This window comes from Phasianus colchicus, chromosome 6 (genome assembly GCF_987193195.1).
Source record: "Phasianus colchicus chromosome 6, bPhaCol1.hap1.1, whole genome shotgun sequence".
In the NCBI taxonomy this organism is placed as follows: Eukaryota; Metazoa; Chordata; class Aves; order Galliformes; family Phasianidae; genus Phasianus; species Phasianus colchicus.
This window is the reverse complement of record NC_143441.1, coordinates 8,235,112-8,256,022: the sequence shown is the minus strand read 5'-3', so window position 1 is coordinate 8,256,022 and position 20,911 is coordinate 8,235,112. Positions and strand designations below refer to the sequence as shown.

Below are 20,911 nucleotides of genomic sequence, written 5' to 3'. Positions count from 1 at the left end.
CAGTGCCATTACAGAGACTTCTCTTTCTCCTTCTAAGGTGACATCCCAAACCTCTCACTGTTACAGTACTGGCCCAGCTTGCTTAAAATCCTCCATTTCCCAGAAATTCTGGCACAGAGACAGCTTTCCAGTGACAATTCCAAATGTGCTTTGGGAGAAAGGGGCAACGCACTCATTATTTTTATCAGCCTCCCACAGCAAAACTTGAAGTTCTGTGGAAAATATGTAATTTTAAATGTGTTTATTTATGCAAGCTTTAAATCAAAACCATTTCTGACTGGCATGTTCGTCTCACTCAGCTGGAACAACAACAAATATTCATTGGGTTGCAGTTGGATTAGCTGATTAGCTGGAGATGACAGTCCATGCCTTTGCCCTTCTTCTTTCTGATAGAGACCTGAATATTTTTACCCTTTCTTTTTATTTCTTTTTTTTTCTTTTCTTTTTAAATTTAGCCTAAGTGCCTAATATAGATATCTTAATACACTCAGCATAATGTCATGCTCTTACCAGCATTTGCGGTTTCCTTTCAGATTTCTTCAGGCTGCAGAGATCATTCTCACTCACTAGCTATTAATCTTATGCTGAGTCTTTAAACAACAGGCAAAAAGCACCAGCCAGCAGTGTTGTGGCCATAGCTGTGCTGGCCAAGAGGATGATAAAGGTGCCCTTTTTGCAAGCATGAGACTAACATAATTCTCATTTGCATTCCTTGAAATAAATGCCACTCTCCTGAAAAGCAGTGTAGTTTCTAAACTATTTTAATTGGAGAGACAGGCATAAAGCCTGAATTTGAAATCAAATTCTGCCCCTTCTGTCTCACTCTCTGCCTTCAAATTCTTCCATTCATCTGGGTTGAAGTGTTCTGATCCCATTAAGTCTTCCTCCAAAAAAGCTTACATTTATGAAAGTGATGTAGTGTGTCCTTCGGGTAATATTCAGGGTCAGATTATTGGAACAGTTCAAGATTGAATTTTCCATGGCTGTTTTGAAAAGCCTAGCCACTGGTTTAGATATTCAAATGGGAGCTGACCCAGTCGTAGAGTATTTCTAGCAAGGCGTTATTAAATATGGCCTGCTTCTCAAAACAATGTGTCCTTCTAGTACTGGGAATCTGGATGTATTAGTTGGTATCTGAAGAAAATGACTGTGACAGAACCTCATTTGTAAGTCGAAGAGCTACTCAAGTGTCCTGACATGAAATTTCTTCATTTTCTTCCAGCAAAATGTGGTTTCTTTTGACAATTTTGGCTTTTTCATTTGCAAAACAACACCAGATTTTACTGACTATGAGAGAATGAATAGATACGTTAATAAACAGGACACAAAACACACGCACGTGCATGTGTGCTTTCTTCCTATTTCATGACTTTGTTGTCTATTAAGTTTATATGCAGTAGGAGTTTGCTGAACATGACCTAGTATTTTCCATTCTAAAGCCCAGTTTTAACAGTTTGCAATTATCTAGGCCAAGTAATGCCCATCAGTGACACCTCTGATGGTTTTACCATTGATCCATCAAATGGGATCCGTGCTATTTGAGTTCTGGCAAATGTGTTCGTATCACAAGGCATAAAGAGACAAAGATAGTGAGCCCACAGGTAAGCCTGTGATGTTACTTATCATCTTCTGCTTGGAAATGGTGCAGATATGATACTCCAGAGGTGATGTAAGCAAACGCATACAGACCAATGAGGAAGTGTTGAATAGAGCTGGCCACTCATTGAACACTGACTACCCTCTTCACTGAAGGTAATAATGTGCCTTGAACAAAAAAATCTCACATTCCAAGACTGCAAAAGAAAGAGAGTGAGCAGAACCTTTGTTCTAACGTGTTCAACTTGTAACAATTTGATTAAGTTACCATAATAAGGGTCTTTGGAGAAATGAATGGAGATAATTATATTTTAAAGGTAATGATAAAGAGTCCATCAAAGCTATTAATCTCCTCCTCCTTTGAAAGAATACTGGAGCAAACTGTAGTTAGGGTGCTCAAAGTTGAGCTTAATTGCTAAGCTTTCAGCTCCTGCATTTCTGATCCACCACAAATGGAAGTGACTGGCACATTCCGTGTGGATAAAGGCATTTCACTGAGTACTTTATACTAGCAGCTTCCTGCTGTGCTGTAAAATTAGCATGGAGGAATATCTGCTAGTGGGAATAAATGGTGGGCTGCAGTCAGGCTGCCAGCTATTTAGGGACAGGAAGCAGAGAGCAATATGGCCAGCAGAAGTCCCAGAGGAGAGTGTTTTAGTGTCCCAGGCTTCACAGGAATAGTGTCACTTCCAGACACTGCTATGACCATCTGAAATGTAATTCTCTCTGATCCCCACGTTTCAGTCTGCAAAGAGATTAACCCAGTGGGAATAAGCAGAGCACAGAGTGGCTTTTAACTTCATACACACCCTGTTGTCTCCTTCTGGGAGACAAGTGGAACGGCCCAAGTTCCCCTCAAATAATCTGCCCCAGTGAGTCATTATTGTTATTTACATGATTATTACCATTTTTTACTTTTAGTCATTAATACCACTTCTTTTTTTTTTTTCTATTTAAAGTATAGCTAGAACAAATCCCTCGCTTTCATATGCTTTTTGGAGGAATGTACTTGCCAGTAGTGTTTCAAGACATTGCTATCTCCTGTGCCACCTCTTTAGGCTAATGAAACACCTCTCTTATTTTAGCATGACTGTCAACATGCTCACCCAGCACTCATAACTTGCTTACAACACCCATGTTCTACCTGCTTTTTCCTTATTTCAAACTACAGAGATGCCTACAAAAAACAACCCCATTCAAGCGACTACAAAGCCAACAGGCTTGCATGCATGTGAGCCCAAAACCTAACTGCAGTATAAGTCCTGGCCTCATTCACACCTGTGCAACATGTAGATGGGTCCTTCTCTGCACTGTGAGCTGTGGCTCCACCTCGGTTCTGAATCTCAGCATCCGGGGGGCAGATACATTGTCAGTATGCAGTTATCTAACCTCTGGCATGCTTTTGAAACAGTTTAGCTGTAATCCTCCGAGGTGGTTTGAGTTAGTGTGGTGGAGATCAGAAACTGGAGAAGGAAGAGTTATCCTGAGGGAAAATTAAAATATTTCCCATATAAATGTCCTTTTCAGAGCTTGAGCTATGATGGGTAAGTAAATATGGAATTAACTCTTCTTCTTTAAGCCCTTTGGTTATTCCTCAAAGGGAGGCAGGGAGATACATGCAAATTACTTCCAAGCTGCTTATTCCCACAGTAAACCAAGTACTTAGAAGTGACAATGAATTGATGATTGAAGCTTGTGATAGTTAAAGGCAGCTTCATTTTGATTTTAAAATCTTTCCTGTAGACTCAAATGTGTGACTGAATTCTCTCTTTGAAGCAACTGTTTACCTACCTGTAGGTAATGAATGGCATTCAGCAGTAGAAATACAGTATTACTTTTTTGTAGTTTTATAAGACTGACAGTGGCTCATTCTTACATGACCACAGATTCCTCTCCTAAAAAGTTGTTTTTTGTGAAAATAGCACACTCTGTGTGCATTTTGCACATCAGTTGGATGTGCTGCTACATCATGGAATATGTCTCTCTTCTGATCACACAGTGATGCCATATAAGGACCAATATCCAGCTTGTAACATATTAACGTGGGTAGAACAGCATGATAGAGCTGGCAGGAAGGACTATGGCACTGACTGCCCCTTCAGCTGAATCTCAGAAGTAGTATGGTAAAGCAAGGTAAGATCACAGATCAGCAAAAGAGGATTAGACTCAGTGTAAACTTTGATTTTGAGTGCCTGTTGTGTAGGCAAAATATAATGACGTTTTGCTTTTTTCATTCTTACCTGTAGATCTAACAAAATAATGTGGAGGAAGTCCTGTTTTCTCATAGCTCTCTGTGTTTGTCATAGCCCGTCAGAAAGGGTGATAGAGCATTTCAATTCTCAGCAACACAAGCACAAAGCCACAGAAGTCAATATTGGTTTGAGCATCTGTTATTGAAAAGAAAGTGTAACAGGAAGAAAAATCATCACAGCACACTAATCCAAGTGCAACCACTCAGAGGGAAAAGAAAATAAAAACCAACAGGGATAATTTGCAGTAAATCTGGAAAAAGAGCCCAGGGTGAAGCTAACTGCACATACCTAAGCAGTGATGCATCACGTGTTGACTCAGCCAAGAGGGGTCATGCAGTCTGCACCCAGGGGCCCTTGGTGTGCACCACAAAATGCCAAGCCACATTCACTGCTCATATCTTAAACAGCCTCAGCCGGAAGGCAGTGACTTTGCTGATTACCTGACCTGCAAACAACACTCAAGTGGTACATCCAAGCCTGTCTCAGTGCATCCATCAGCTCTTGCAGCCTGCCTCCACCTGACTTGGAAGTGGCCACTTCAGGGACCTCTTCCCCTGAAAGTGGTCTCAACAAGACTTATGTTCTGGCACCAACTTGATGCATCTTACCCTGAAGTGCTTCTTTCTGAAGCAGCTTTTCGCTGAATTCAGTCAGCAACGTGTAGGTGATGTTAACTACTCAAATAATCAAGATCTACATGAGTACTTTCAGATGTGGGATCTTCTGACTCCTCTGACTAATATTCCTATCATGTCTGACTAATGAGGGCCAGTTTAAAATGTCAAGAGGTTTTTTTGTTTTTATTTTTACTACCTTGTTTCTTATTCAGTCGGTGGTAATGAACTGACATGCTGTTTACTCATCCCATTTACACAGCCCTGTGGCAGGAGGAAAAGAGTTGCTGCAGCTTAACAGCTACTACGTAGTTCAGGAAGTCTTATGGGTGTATGAATAAGAGTGACTGTTTCTTCCTGGAAGACAGACTATACTCTGTTATTTCAGAGTAGGTCCACACTGAACGTAATTCAGAGCTACTGTTCTCCACTGCTGGGAGAAGTCTTCTGCTTCTGTATGGCAGCATTTCTGCCAGAGCTCCCTGACGTGTCACCAGATTTTTCCATTGCCAGTGAAGGAGGGCGAAATCAGGTTTATGTCATCCTTGCTGCCCAGCTCAGGGATGTGCAAGGTGCAAGGAGCAAGTCCTGCATGCCCCTGGACACTGATCTGAGGAAGCAAGAGTGGCAGCCCCTTGGGTACATCGATAGGCAATGCAAAGGAAGCAGGCTCAGCGTCCTCACAGTCACACCACAGAGCCTAATCTAATAGATATCCAAAGGCAGCATTAGCCTGGGAAGGATGCTGGAGGATAAGTGCCTGAAATGAAAAGACTGTCAAAAAAAAAAAAAAAAAAACATGTATAAACATGCCTTAAAAAGTAAGCAAGGCAAAGTTAGCCATCAGTATTTACACTACCACCACTGACCTCCCTATTAGCTCTTTCAGGTCGTTCATTAAATGCATGGAAATTTGTTAAGTGCATGGAAACTATTGATTTTGTCCAATCAAATCATTTCCTTGCATTTCACAGGGACAAATGCTAAGCATGGACTGCGCTGTAAGGCTTGTAAGATGAGCATCCACCACAAGTGTGCAGACAGTACTGGACAACAGCGTTGCATGGGCAAGCTGGTAAGTAAGCAGCCCAGGGCTGCAAGTGCAGTTGGGGGCATGTTGCTTTGTGGGCCAGACCCCCTGGCTGGCATTTAGCTGAAAACACAGTTACATAATCTAAATTGAGCTAAAGATCAGAATTAATTCCCATAATTTGAACTATATTTACTGTAGTGGAAATCACTGTGGGGAAAGCTACCAATGAGTCAAAATATTTCAGTGGATTTTAACAAATGAAAAATCCTCTGCATTATTGCATTATCTTCCCCCCCCCCATTTTTGGGGCCTGAAGAATAAGCATAATTCATCTTAAAAAGAAAACTGAAAGATATTTCACAGTGAGACCCTATAGAGCTTGCAGAAGTCTTTCAGTAGGAGAGGCTTGGAGGAGCCCTGCCCTGTGTGGAGCACAGCATTTTAGTGCCTATGTTATTGGCAAAGGCAGGATACTGTATTTGAAAAATTCTAACTTGGTGGCTCTTTATGGGAAAATGATTCATTTGGTTACTCCTGGGGGAAAAAAAAGAAAAAAAAAAAAAGATTTACTTAGAAAAATGACAATATGGCTTAAGAAAATTGTTGGAATATAAAAACTGGGTACACATGTTGATAGAATTATAGAATATCAAGAGTTGGAAGGGACTCACAAGAATCATCAAGCTCAACTCCTGGCTCCACACAGCTCCACCCAAAATCCAAACCCTATGTCTGAGAGCGTTGTGCAAGTAATTCTTGGACTCTGGCAGCTCAGGACTGTGCCCACTGCTCTGGGGAGCCTGTTCCATGCCCACCACCCTCTGGTGAAGAACCGGTCCCTAACCTCCACCCTGACCCTCCTCTGACCCAGGTATGGTTTGGACTTCCAGAACCACCAGCCAGAACCCCCAGGCCCCTTTCTGTGTAGAAAACCTACTATCTTTTCAAGTATATTCAATTATTTCTATTGTTGTTCGTAGTCCTGAAGTAAATCTTTTTATGCTTTGAAAGCATAATCGTAGTCCTGGTTTGGTGTTTTCTGGTATAGGAAGTTGATCAGCAGAATTATCTTACTGCAGGCTTGGGACAAGCCAAATATTAAATCACATTAATTGCTTCACACATTGCTTGATTCCAGCCTCAACTCTTGTGGAGATCAGTTTACAAAAACAGAAAACAAGAGGCCAAATTTATAGCAGGAAGAATTCAGCACAGCCGTGGGAGTTTTATGAGTTCGTGTGGTGTCTGAATTTAGTTTGGGTCTAAACTGAAGCTGGGGAATCTTGGAATTGGTTTCTGTCAGTAACCAAGTTTATCAGCTCCCTTGCTCCTTCGCAATCCATACTGCAGCTCATTAGTGAAAGAACTTGTACTGTATAATTTTTTAATACTGAATATAAGATACAGAAAAGATGCACATCCTCATGATGCCTTCCCTCTTCTCACTATGGCTAGAAGTTCTCACAGCCTGCAGAGATCTGAGAGAATTTTTGTGAATCTCTCATGCCTTGAATGGCATTTCCAATGACTTAGGTGTTAGCATCTTCATTTGGGGTACTCAGCCATTGCCTGAAGCATTCCCAATCTGAGATGGTAAACAGAAAAATAACAAGAAATATTCAGTCTTCTAAGAATCATTTATAGAGTGACATGGGGCACTGTTATTTATTGATGTAGGTTGAGTTGTTATAATGCATTTCTCTACAAAGGGATGTTTAGGGAGCACGTGGTGATGACTTGGGGAGTTTTTAGACCTTGTAAGGCAGGAAAAAAAGAAAAAGGAAAAAAAAAAAAAAAAAGAGTGGGAACTGTGGTCAGTCAGCAGCAAGTTTTAGAAAAACCTAAAAAAAGACACATGAAAACACGGGGAAGAATAGATGCACGTTTAGCAAATGCAAAACAGTGCAAATGCACATCGCATAAGAAGAAATGGAGAAGGGAACTTAAAACTTCTCAGAACATCTAATGATTCAGCACTTCTACTGTAATTAATTAGTGTTGCTTTTGTGTAAGACAAAAGAAAAGAAAGGCTGGAAATGAGCTCCTCCTTTTTCCACACAAATACGGGAAATTAGCTTCTTCCAGGAGAAAAAATTAAACAAAACCCTGATCTCTGCACCCCACAGTGACTCAACAGCAGAAGGCAAATTTCCAGTCTCACCACACTTTGCAGAAGAAATAAAAAAGCCCTGTTATGCCTCTAGCCAAGGAGCTGAGGTTATTTCTACTATGTCAATCATGGCAGCAATGCGCTTCACATGTTTTTGCTTTCTCTCCCTCCAGCCAAAGGGATTTCGACGGTACTACAGCTCACCACTTCTCATTCATGAACAGTTTGGCTGCATCAAAGAAGTGATGCCTATTGGTAGGTTCTGATTGCTTTTCCGTTCAGTCTCCCTTTGGCAGTGCTCTGCAACAGCAGCGGCAGACTTCCAGCCATGGTATTTGCCCTCAGCTGCCTTCCAGCTCCTTTCAGTGACTGGATGTCCTTCTGCCATCTCAGGAAAGGACCACTTCAAAGATACAAAGCTGGAAGAGGAGAGGGTGTGTCTATTGTGTGTTTCACTCAAAACCCCCTACATGTAACCTCCTAGTAGTCATTCTGTTTATAACAACAACTACATGAGCTCAAAGTAAGGAACTTAGGAAGAAACTGTGGAGTATGAAGTGAAGGTCTGAGCTGGGAAGAGCTGTGTAAGAGACAGAGATCACAACAGTGGGATGCATTTAAATCACTGGTCTGGCCCTTATAGGACTTTGTAAGTCCTATTAGGTTCTTGTTCTTTTTTCACCCATCCTTTTTACTTTTCTACTTTTTTTTTCCTTACAGAATGTTTCTGCAGTTTGTCCAAGTATTTAAAAGACCACATTTTGCTCACTGTAATACCTGAAAAGAAAAATTTCTGAAATGGAGAAATTGAGTTGGTCCTCAATAATACTTCTCCCTAGTCAGAAGCAGTCTGAGCAGGCAAACCTGGCAGTATAAAAAGAGGAATGCCAGAAGTAAACAGTCAGTTTAAATTGGCTTACCTGAGAACACTTATTTTGTTGTTTAGAGAAAAGGAAGTTAGTTACATAGATTTCATCTAAGTTTCTCTTTCTCAAACCATCCATCATTGTCATTTTTGTCATTAGTAATTGAAGCATTCTGAGCAATCTCTGACTTAAAAATGAGATGTACTTCGTTCCCATCAAAAATCAAAATCCCAAGCATTTTTTTAGTACTTTGCCCAGATTTCCCTCCCATACAGTGTTACTAAGATGCTGTATTCTAAGCATCTACTGCCTGGTATGACAGGGGAAGCTGAGGTCTAACAAGGCAGTACGTATAGAAGGCTTTCATCTGGATCTGTTCATGCCACTTGGAGATGTTCATTTCTCTTTCACGAGAGATTAGTTTGGGGTTAACTAAGAGGGAAAGTGTGGGAGTGAAAATCATCAGACATGCCAGTGGGGTTGGTGGCCTTTCTCACTACTCCTAGATTACGCTGAGCAACCTGGAATGCATTTCCTATGGCAGGTATTTTCTTATGACTGCCCCCGGATCCCACATGGTCCCACACTGGTGCTATCAACACCTTCTCAGGAAGATCCAGGTCACCTTATTTATCCACATTATCCCAGTAACAGCTCTGTGAGGGTTAACGGCATAAAGGTGAAAGCCTGCACACACCACCTGGATGCTCAGGGAAGATGCAAGTTTTTTCCCATCAAGTATGCAGCATGGAGAGCAATCTAAGTAGTTAGTGGTAGGAACAGGCGAGAAACATGGATTAAAGCCTCCTGATATGTTGACTCACTCATGTCAACATAGACAGCATTAGTGGAGATTAGGGAAGGAGGATTGCAGATGGACTGAGATGAGGCAATGACAGGGACTCAGAGAGCCTGCGTGAAGGAAACGTAATCTTAACATGAGCAAAGATACAGCAAAAAGCCACTAGCAAAAGCCAATTCTATTAAGACTTTCAAATGCTTTTTATAAGGATAGCCTCTCAACCTGTATTTCTAAACACGTATCCCAACATCTCGGTACAAGCAGCTGTTTCTACAGGTGGAGCAGGAACCAGGGCAGAAATATCTTTGAGGCACTGATGTATGTTTTCCTCTTTCCATTGCAGCCTGTGGCAATAAGGTTGATCCTGTGTATGAAACTCTTCGCTTTGGGACTTCATTAGCCCAGAAAACCAAGAAGGGCAGTTCTGGAAGTGGGTCTGATTCTCCCAATAGGAACTCTGTAAGTATCCCACATCTTTCTTCCTTTTTTTTTTTTTTGTGGAGAAACAGTACTTATTCATTCACAGGAGTCCACTAAACTTGTATTTCAGACTGTAAAACAAATACACACAAAAAGAAAAACACTAACAAACCCGTTCCCAGCTCCCAAGATGAGACAAGAAAACACTATTTTTATAAACTCAGTATCTTTTAGATGACTTTTGAGAAAAAGAGAAAAATACAATTTAAGTGAATAATCTTTTATTCTCATGAGAGAAACATCACAGATTCAAGCTCCTCCCTCCAAACCTCAAATCCTGACAGGTATTCTCAGCCTGTTATAGAATCATAGAATCACAAGGCTGGAAACGACCTATGAGATCATCTAGTCCAACCATCTTCACATTACCACTGCTACCACAAGCTACTAAACCATATCTCGCAGCTCCTCATCCAGACAAAGAGATTTTCACCTCCATATTAAAACTTATCATTCATTCTCCCCCATCACTGAAGTCAGTTTCTTCAGGACCATGGCAAGAGAGTGGAGAATGAGGACAAGGGAAGAAAGAGTTCCTTGCTGTAAATCCCTGCTTAGTTCAACAGTACCACTTGACAATTAAAGAGAGAAATGATATTTCAGCAGTGTTGGTGTCCATGAGGTCAGATTATCTCTTATATTCTTCACCAGGAGATTCTCCCACATCTCGAAAAGCAGTCACAATTAAATGCTCCACAGACTGGATCTGATTATCATGTCTAAAAATTAGACCCAAGCTATCTGACAGTGTTTCCTTTGCTCACATCAGAAAAAAAAAAAACTTACCATGCACAGAAAAACTGTAAGACTTGGTCTCCAGGCCTCTGTGCAAATATTTACATGTTTAAGTTAAACTTGAGCTAAAATATAGTTACGTTTGGTAGGGTGTCTTCCTAGGATTTAAAAATATACTCACTTGTGAGTGAGTGGTACTTCAGATGGCATAGGTGGTCTCTAAACAGATACTCATTTCTCAGATGGGAAGAACACAAATTTACCCAAGAACTAAGTGAAATCTGGAAGGGATTTATTAAAGGACATGTCCTTCATCCACTCTTGTTTGTGCTTTAGAAGGAATTTGGTAATTTTCATTCTTTTTTAAAACCCAAAGTGACTTTACCTCCTGTCCCATTGTGATTACACTTCTTTCTTTCAATTATTCCATTTACTTGAAACAGAAGTTCTACAAATGCAGTTATTGCTTATTAAATCAATAAAGCACTGCACTGAATTATGAATGACTACTCAAGCGTAGAAATCATGAATGCTGTGTTTTCCCTAGAGGAGTGATCGTAACTAAGTAGGGTGTGGGTGTAGAACGAGGAACGCAGGTTCATTATGAGAATTTCTGCAGGGTAGTGAGGCTGAGAGCAAACGTAAAACGTGTCAGCATACAGAAAACAGAAAACACTAGAGAACTGAATAAACAGGCATGTGAAACCACAGATTCTGCTGGTGCAAGCCTGTGGATTAAGTCAAGAACAAAAAACAGGGACAGACCCAACCCTGATCAAAATGATGAGTGCATGGAGCTTCACAACTGTGATGCGTGACCAAGGAGCAGACACTGACCAGTGGCCAGAGGAGAGGGTGACAAAGAGCCCTTAGAGCCCAGGTGAAAATGCACCAGAGCATGCAAGCTATCGGTGCCCATGCAGTTGATAACGCACAGGGACTACAATTCTTTCCCAGTGGTCTTCCCTGCTCACTTCTGTGCTGCTCTTCTCTTGAAACAGAGGCATTAATGCAGCTGCAAGGCTCATAGCATCACTGGGACTTTGCAGCTCAATTGTGCCCCAATCCTGGCAGCTGAGGAGGGCTTCAGGGTTCTGCCATGGGACAAACCAGGGACATGCTGATACCCGGGTTCCTACTGCACCTCACAAATGTGTCCAAGCCATGAGAGGGAGAGGGTTAGCTCAGGCTCAGAGCAGTATAGCTGTAACTGCCAAGAATAGTTAACAGCAAAGGCAGCAAGCCCAGGAGCCGTGCCCTGCCTCTACAACTCCTAGAACTGAAGCTCATGTCTGCCCAGAGTGGAGATATCATCTTGCTCTGAACTAGCCAAGGTATTTTTAATATGACTGAGCAGTGTGGATGCACCCACTGTGAATTTCAGCCTGGATTCTGCATTTCCTCTAAAAGAAAGTAGCCATATGTTCCAGATTTACTACCTACTGCTTCCTTCAAAATGTGCTTCTGCAACCCACATTTATACAGAAAGTCACTTGAGGTGATATAAATGTGATTCCAGTTCTTATTAGTCTTCTCAAAAGCAGCTCTGTACCTCTACTATGAGACTCCGTTATATGCTTCTTGTCTGAATAGTCCTTAAATGTAAGTGATGTTATTTCAGGAGGTTTTGGATTAGTTATATACTGAAGAGACAGTCCCTGCACATCCCATATGCAGTAGTATCAATAAAATATGAAGTTAATCAGTAATTTTGATGCTAGTTCATGAAAACTGAGGAGCATACCACAACAGTGGGCTGAAAAATAGTTGCAACTTGCTATTTCACCAAAGCCAGTCTTTCCCTCCCTTACCCAGTGACTAGCAACCCCTAGCTCTGCTCTACTCTGACTCATTGTTATCATTTCTATCCCTTCTCACCCAGGGTTGACCCATTTGTACAAGGTGCAAGACAAGCATGACCTTTTCCTAAAGGGTGAAGTCTAAAAACAGTGCATGATAGAAAATAAAGTGGAAGGCTGTGAAAATAGTAAGAGAGACATGATTATCACAGGATACCTACAGCATAAATCTACTGTTAACTTTGTCATTCAGCAGTGAGAAGTAGCTAAGAAATAAAATTCCTAGAAAATATAGTGAATTGCTAATATATTTTCTAAAATGAAAGTATTGTTGTCAACACTAGTGAAAGGAAAAAATAGTATAAAAAATTATGACGCAAGCTTCAGTTTTAAAGTTTTGTTTGTTTGTTTGTTCATGTGGTGATGTTTTATCCAAAAGTAGTTCAGAAAGAGAAGCTCCTTAAGGTTAGATTCGGACAGAGCTGTTTGGCATGGCTCCTGGTTCCTGTCAGGCTATGTATACATGGAGAAGCCAACTACCCAGCTGAGGAATCCAGCGCCTTACGCAGAGCGCATTTGAGAGGCTTGGGATCCTGTCATCCTGTGTTTTCCTATGCCCTAGAACAATTGGTCCCTAATCATGATTGACATTAATATGGTACACGTAAGAAATCATAGTAATTCTAACAACAATATTTGAGCTTTGTTATACCAGCCAGGTTGAAAAAAGAAATCGAAGGCAAATACTTCTAGGCTGATTGCACGACTCCAATATACTCCTTCTCCTTTTTTTTCCCCACCCAGAATGTTAACAGAATTAAAATCACACTTCTCTTACAGTTATTTTACTGAAAAATGTGTTCAGAATTAATAAATTGTTAGTCAATAGTTTCAATTAATGGCCAGTCTCTTCCATCATCAGCTATTTAAAAAAATCATCATCTCCAATCTCCCCAAACTTCTGTTTTATACAGACTCAGGTTGTTTAACACACTCAATTATTCCTTAACTTTCATTTTACTTTACACCGCAGAAATGTTTTGTACTCACAACAGGAAATTTTCTCTAGAGTCCTTTGTGGGCTTTTATTCCTCCCCATAAAGCGGGGTATCTGTTGTGCACCACCAGATCAGTGTTTTCTACAGTCCCATCAGGCTGATTTGCTCTGCTCTGATAGCACCCAAGTTCTGCATTCCCCAAAGGCTCGCGTGAGGTTTTATCTTACCTTGTTGCTCGCTTTCCCTGGCTTTTCCCATCTCATTTGCTCTCTCTGTCCCTGCAGACAGCGGATCTGGCAGAAGTTCCTGAGGAAGCTGATAGCAGCCTTGACATAAGCAGGAAACGCAGCAACAGTGGTGAGTGCTGCTAGGCCAGGATGGCATCTTTGCACGTGTTGGCCTTGTGTAGAACCTATTCCTGGTTTTGGAAGGGAGAGGTGGGTGAGGCAACAAGTTAGTGAAAGAATTTGGGGAATGCTTTATTGAGCAGCAGTTGAGATCCAAGCCACTGGTTTCCATCACTGGACAATGTTCAGGTCTATTCCTTATCTCCTGTGCTTCATAACTTTAGACTAGTCACTTAAAAAGTTTCAGTTTCACATTGGTAAAATGGAATAAAAATAAGACTTTTTTTTCTCTTTCCATATGTCTGACTTGTCTACATGTCTCTATATACACCACAATCTCTTCGGTATAGGAAATGAATCATATAATACCCATATGTCTGTAAAATATACATCACAATGAATCTTGATTATAATTGCATCTTCTCATTACAGCTACAGAATGTGCCCCCATAATATTAATAGCCAATTCCTTTGTCTGCTTTTTAGGAAGTAATGCTTTTACATTACCAGACCAGAGCTGAGTGATGAAATCTCAGCTAGAGTGGGATGGTATACATGACCTCCTTTTTGAATTCAGTCGTGGCAAGGGAAGCAATAAGTTCAAAGTGGGTTGGACCACTTCTAGTAAAACTTCAGGCCCAAACCATCAGTGACTTCTCTAGCACAAGGAGGCTAAAGTTCACATGAGATGTACACTACAAAAATAAATCACAGAGAATATAACTTTTTTTCTATTAGACCCCTTGTGCTCCTTACATGCAGCTGGCAATTCATGTAGGTGAGATGCCAGCTTTAACTGTTCATTCCACTTTCATGCTGTCTCCTTCTCATTCCTTCCTTTCCAAGTGTTCCTATCACTTCTCCTCACTGTGTTCAGTCATCTCCTCCCTTCTGTTTTATCAACATCCCATCTATGTTCTTTCCTTCTGACAATTTATTTGGCTTCTCCATCTCACCAATGTGTGTTGATCTCACTTGGTTAAAGATAAAAAATTTAACCTACTTCACATTTTTTAATCCTGCCCACCTGAGATTAATTTGGCCTTGTCTGAGTTTGCTGATAACTTTCTTTCATTGTCAAACAGCAGTTGAATTTCTGAAACCAAAAGAAACTTTTTTTGCTGCAAGACCTGCCTTCACTGAATGCACTAAGAGGCATTCAAGGAACTTACTCAAAGAGATTAGTTTAAAAACCCAGCATCTGTCAAACCCCCAAATAACTTCCGCGGCACATTAACGATTCCTTTGATCAGCACTGGCTTTTTACAATCCATCCTTCAGAGGCTCGGAGTATAAATTATGCATCAGTCACTCCAAAAATTTCCCCTTGGTAGATTTTTAATAAACTGCCCGCACTGTTTGCACAAGCTGGAAATGTGGAAATGGTAAAATCCTTTTCAGACTGTCAAAATCTCTGGGTTTTTCAGGGTGTTTTTGGTTGTTCTTTTTTTTTTTTTTCCCTTTTTCTTTTTTCCTCTTTTGCTGCTAGGGCAAGCAAATATGAAAGGGGATGGATTTATGTTTTGTAGAAACATGAACAACAGAGCTGTATGGCTTTCAGACTCCAGTGCCTCCTAGAAATATCCAGAGACCATGAACTAAACAGAGATTAAAAATTTAACAAAGTAAATTCAAAATGTTGCTGCAGGGTGATTCACCACTCCTTTTTCCTCTGTTGTCCACTGCCTCTTTATCAGGCAGTTCCACATTAATGCCTTGATGAATCGGGTTCATTCTGGTTATTTTTGTTCCAATAAAACCTGCATTCTGCAAACAAGATTTTAGGAACATGCACATTTGAGCCTCTTTGTTTAAAGAGAAAAAGCAGAGAGGACTCATCACGTGTGGCAATGGAATCAACCCCATAGGCATATGACAGCAACTTCATGGGATGATGGATTATTTCAGGCCCCGGCATGCAAAATATCCAGCAAACCTGCCCAGTTTACAATTCTAAGATGACATACCTAATCACCAGCCCTTCAGCTTCCTCTAAGCCAGTTACACTCCTGCACTGTCTGTATTGGAAGCCCCCAGGCCAAATTGTACTTTAAGAAGTACATACAAGCCTGTTATCAACAGGGATTTCAGCAAACATGGGACAATTTCCTGGCAAAGCCAGGTTTGGTGAGCATTTCCCTACATACACATGGGTATGCATACCCCATTCCAACCTCATGAAGTTCAGTAAGGCCAAGTGCAAGGTCCTGCCTCTGGGTCAGGGCAATCTCAAACACAGATACAGGCTGGGCAGAGAATGGCTTGAGAGCAGCCCTGGGGAGATGGATTTGGGAGCATTGGTTGATGAAAGATTCAACATGAGCCAGCAGTGTCTGCTTGCAGCCCAGAAGACCAATCATATCAGAGTTGTGTAAAGATGAGTGTGACCAGCAGGTCGAGGGAGGTGATTCTGCCCTACTACTCTGCTCTCATGAGACCCTGCCTAGAGTACTGCACCCAGTTCTGGGTCACCCAACACAAGAATGGAGCTGTTGGAGCAGGTCCAGGGAAGGGCCACAGATCAGAGGGCTGGAGCACCTCCCCTTCTAGGACAGGCTGAGAGAGCTGGGGCTCTTTGGCCTGGAGAAGAGATGATCTGAGGAGACCTTGCAGCCTTTCAGTACCCAAAGGGTACTTTCTACAGGAAAGCTGGGGAGGGACTTTTTAGAAGGGCATTAAGTGACAGGACAAGGGGAAATAGCTTTAAGCTGCAAGAGGACTAAATATTAGGAAGAAATTATTTACTGTAAGGGTGGTGAGACACTGGAACAGGTTGTCCAGCAAGGTTGTGGATGCCCCCTCCATGGAAGCATTCAAGGCCAGGCTGGAGGGGCTTTGAGCAACTGCAGAGGGAGGTGTCCCTGCCTATAGCTGGGGGTTGGAAGCAGATGATCTTAAAGATCCCTCCCAATCCAAATCATTCTATATGATTCTGTTATTCTGTATGGTCCATATGACACAAAGATGTGGTCCATGAGCCCTCCACAGCTCACACGATGCACATGAATAACCAGGCTTTGTTTCCTATTACCAAGCAGAAATTCCCCTAAGATGCTCTTCTGCTGAAATGCCTCTATATCTTTTTCTGAAAGACTTTCTGCAAGTCAAAATGGCTCCTAGTTACTCAACTCACTCACTAGAACTTGTCCAATTTTCTTACCTCCTTCTCCACTGAACAAAAAAAAGTGGAACATAGAAACATAAGTAGGACTCCTCTACACAGATGCCAGGAATATGCATTCCTGTATGCTACAGGATACTGCAAAGTGTTTTTTTCCTTAAAGTTTTCCCTTCTGGTGCTGGTGACAGTGTGCAGAGTCTGCATCCCTCCACCACAGGACTTGGTAAAAGGCACAAGGAAGCCTCCAGGTCAGCCACAATCAAACCACTTGGAGAGAACTTGGGGCAGTTTCAGGCCAAATGCATCAACTCATTTACAGCCTTCACATTCACATGTTAGACTTTATGACTTTAAAGTTGTCTCACATTTTATCAGTCTATGTGGTTTTGTGTTCTCATAGCTATGTGTCCCTTCATAGAAAGTCTTACTCATGCTGTGTCTACCGCTTTATCTATCTCCTCCTTTACAAGAACAGTACTTTTTTTTTTTTTCAAGATCTAAGTACAACTGCCTATTCTCAAGGAGCCTTACTATTTAACTCAAAAAACTTCTTCAAAGACCTTGACTGGCTGTCATTAGCAATCTAGAATAGCCAAAGTAACATGTTTCATGGAAGAAAGGTGAGAATGTGCAAGAGCAGAGAGAGAAGAGAACTCAGCCATTTCGTGATTCCCTGGCCTGTTTTCTCTGAATACCTGAAAACGTATCACAAAGAAATAGAAAGAAAATACACTCTAACAGTCATTCTGCTACTTATTACTGTTTGGAGATGTCCAAATTCTTGTTAGAGACTACTAAACTGCTTGAAACACTTGCAGGGGTAAATGGATGGAGGTGACGCTGGTGGTTCTAGCTGCTAAAGGATTCCAGGTAGTACAATCATATTCAGACTTTATCCAGAAGCATAAAACACCAAGCAATTGTTAGAGTGTAAATTGTTAAAATTCAATCAATTTAATAAAGCCAGTGTGGCCTTTCCAAGGAGATAACTGAGGACAGATATCTGTCATATGGCAAAGCAATTATGAATACAGCATAACTGATTTGTATCAGGTCAGTTGTGATCTGTGATTCTTGGTTTATTCCAGGAGTTTCTGATTTAGTAACTTAGAAGCATGTTTTCAAACAAACAGGCCATATGTATGCCTTTCAAACAGACAACCCATCTCAACTTATGCTTGAAGTGTTTCTAATATCCCTCTGTGATCAGATGGAGAGGGCATAGCCAGCACATCCAGGCAGAGGTTGCCAAAGAGAAAGAGCAAAGAAGTCCACCAAATATGTGGAGACAGATACAGGAAGAAGGGTTCTTAGCTGCAAAATATTCTCAATAATGCTTGTATACAGTCATCATGTTTTGAACTTGCTTTTCAAATGGAAATTCTTCTGCTCTTAAACACAAAAATACAGCACCAAGTGTGAAGAAAAGGCTTCAGGACTTTAAATAGTAGTGCAATTGGGAGACTTAAGTTCTGTGCTGCACCTACCTATAGCCATTTGATCAAAACTGGTCACATAGTATGACTGTAAACTCTTCAGGATAGAAGTGGTTTTGAGCCATGCACCAAGTTCAGCAGAATACCTGGTTTTGTTGAGGGTTCAGAGGAGACAAGGGATGAAAAAAAGTAAGGGGATGAGTTTAAGAGAACGAAGCTGGCCTTGGTGAAGTGAAGAGCCTTACCCTATTCTAAAATGCCACGTGTTTGCTTTCTTTCAGTGTTTACATATTCCGAAAATGGCACAGAACACTTTGGAGAAGAACCAAAAAGTATTCATTCACCGGTACGGCTAAGAATCTTCCGAGAACGCAGTGAGGATGGGAAGACATGTATAATATAGACTGGGGAGGACTTGTAGCTGTTAAATTGCGGTGGGACTGCTGGAGGCACTATCCAGGGCAAACATCAATATTTGCTTGTCATATAATTGTTCCATTTCTGGGCCCCTGGCCATGCTTGGAAGCAGTATACAGGACTGGATGGCTTTTTGGTTGACCACTAATGGAGCTTTTTATGTTCCTATGCTTATTATAATTTCATGTTATAAACACAAAATACCCAGTGTGGAGGCCGTGTCGTTACAACAGAACGGCAGTAACATAAAAATCAAAGAACTGACATAATTTGGAAAATTACCTGGGGTTTGGTTTAGGTGCTTTTTTTTTCCTGAAGATTTCCAGCAGAGAGGCAAAAGAGTAGCCAGTCTTCTCTACAGGAAGCCTGTGCACATAACTTTCTGTTTAAGAATGTGATTTTCCCTCTCTATTCATTGGACTTATGCACTGTACAGGTTGAACTCATCCCTAATGAGGCCTGCATAATAGACACATTATATAATGCTAGCAATATACTGCTGGGCTTGCAACATTCATATGCTAAGGAGTAAAAGGCTCACTTTTTTGGTCTCACCTAAAAGACCAAGTTGTTCATATTTCTGCCAGGAAATTGATCTTGGGGTTCAAGGACTCTTAATCCTCCATGAAGACATTTATTGCCTTGGTGGCTCACAGTATATTTAGGCAACTGTCCTCCAAGATATGAAAGCAATGAGATTCTGGCTCATCTCTTGGAATTACAGACCTCGATTCCTCACTGTAACAATGTGAACAGAAGTCCTAGGTTTTCCAGTGTCAATAAGCTCCAGATACAGGGCCATATGTTACACTTAAATATTTGACAGATATTTACATTTTCTCATTATTATTATTATCTTTTCTTAAAGGGACCATTTTATAAAAGCACGTTACAAATGAACACCTATGTTGCCTTGTACAAATTTGTACCACAAGAAAATGAAGACTTGGAGATGAGGTAAAGCCCCAAAATATTTATTATTTCATTTAACGCATGCAAATTAAGGCTCTTATTGTTATATATGAAAAAAAGAGATTTATTCTGACATTTTTCCTAGACATTTTTAAATATAAGTACTTGTAGATACAAACTTATTCACATAGGAACAAATCCAGTGACCATTTTTTTGGCAAAGACACAACAGATAAAATGCTTAAAAGACACTTTTTTAGTCACTTCAGGAGTGTATAATCAATGAATATACAGATGCCATAATTAAGAAATATACAAGAAACTTAGGCTAAACAAGTTATCACGCCAAAGAAGAATGAATGAAAAGCTTACCTTTGTCCTGGGCTTGCTGAGAAGACTCCAAGAGGAGCAATCTCCAAAAGAAAACCTTCCCCAGTGGTAGTCAGCTCTTAAATGGGGAGAGGTGCAGCCAGGCTCGACCCCTTCCAGCAGCACAGCTGAATTGCCTTCACCTGTGCTCCCAGGGCTGACTCATTGCTCACCTCAGGTGGTCAATCAGAGGTTCACGCCCTGATTCAGCAGTTCCTATACAAGGATTAAGAGGGCTTTCCACTAGAAAATACTCAGTTTTCAGTTGCTTTGTCATTTTCAAACATAAATTTTCATCTAGGAATTCCTCGCTAGCTGTCCTAGTGCTGAACGTTTTGCAAGTCCTGTCTGATTTTTCCCTGCCGTTCAGATTATGGATGAGAAAAAAGAATGACGTCCAGCTGATGGATGGCATTTTTTCACACTAGAAAATGCATCCTGAGCTTTGCAAATGTCCTTGTCAATTATTAGTTTTTAACACTTCCTGCCTCAGTTCTGCATCAGTTGCTGGCATCTCAGGATCTAATCCAAACTCACCAAAGTGTAAGAGCAACTTTTCTTTGAGTGCAATAAGCTTGACTCATGCTGTTCATATTTTGAGGGCCTTCCTAGAGCTGTTGACTTTAAATGTGTCAGTTCTCTCCAAGGCATTCTCTACATGATAACAGTCATGCACTTGCCACAAAATTTAAGGAATTGCCAGAGAAATGCCCCTGTTGTCAGTATCTCCTTTTTAGTATTCCCAGCTGTATCTTCTCATTGCTCTGGAAAGAATGAGTGGGATGTAAGGCAGAAATGACAAGTTTCCCTATCATTCTGTTTTGCTAGCATTTTCTGATCATTATTTTAGGCATGACAGCTCTTCAGGAAATAACCACAGGCTATGGTGACCTTTAGTGCCAGCCTTTCTGATTGAGGGATCCCACTCTGCATCCTGCTCCTTCATAGGTGTATTTCAGCTTGAGCAATTTTCCCATGGAGAGGAAGTCCATTCAGACACACATCCTCTGGCATCCTCAGCCAG

General features: G+C 41.1%; 1 protein-coding gene and 1 long non-coding RNA gene across 8 annotated transcripts in view; one reads left to right on the top strand and one right to left on the bottom strand.

Moving 5' to 3' along the window:
• The window catches only part of STAC (SH3 and cysteine rich domain), a 254,281-nt gene that overhangs the window by 219,214 nt on the left and 14,156 nt on the right, over window positions 1-20,911 (top strand). For all 6 annotated transcript variants that reach the window (XM_090142346.1, XM_090142344.1, XM_090142342.1 and 3 more), the window contains 6 exons: window positions 5,437-5,537; window positions 7,779-7,860; window positions 9,617-9,732; window positions 13,570-13,642; window positions 18,471-18,535; window positions 19,475-19,563. In XM_090142346.1, coding sequence (XP_089998472.1) covers window positions 5,437-5,537; window positions 7,779-7,860; window positions 9,617-9,732; window positions 13,570-13,642; window positions 18,471-18,535; window positions 19,475-19,563 — 526 coding nt within the window. The remainder of the gene's footprint in view (window positions 1-5,436; window positions 5,538-7,778; window positions 7,861-9,616; window positions 9,733-13,569; window positions 13,643-18,470; window positions 18,536-19,474; window positions 19,564-20,911) is intronic.
• Window positions 7,867-19,980, bottom strand: LOC116227235 (uncharacterized). 2 transcript variants are annotated; one of them, XR_004166511.2, is made up of 3 exons: window positions 19,891-19,980; window positions 13,513-13,703; window positions 7,867-8,024 (listed from the first exon to the last, which is right to left on the bottom strand). It is a non-coding gene; the product is annotated as an uncharacterized LOC116227235 (long non-coding RNA). The 2 variants fall into 2 exon arrangements; XR_016467645.1 differs by lacking the exon at window positions 7,867-8,024 and adding an exon at window positions 9,739-9,824.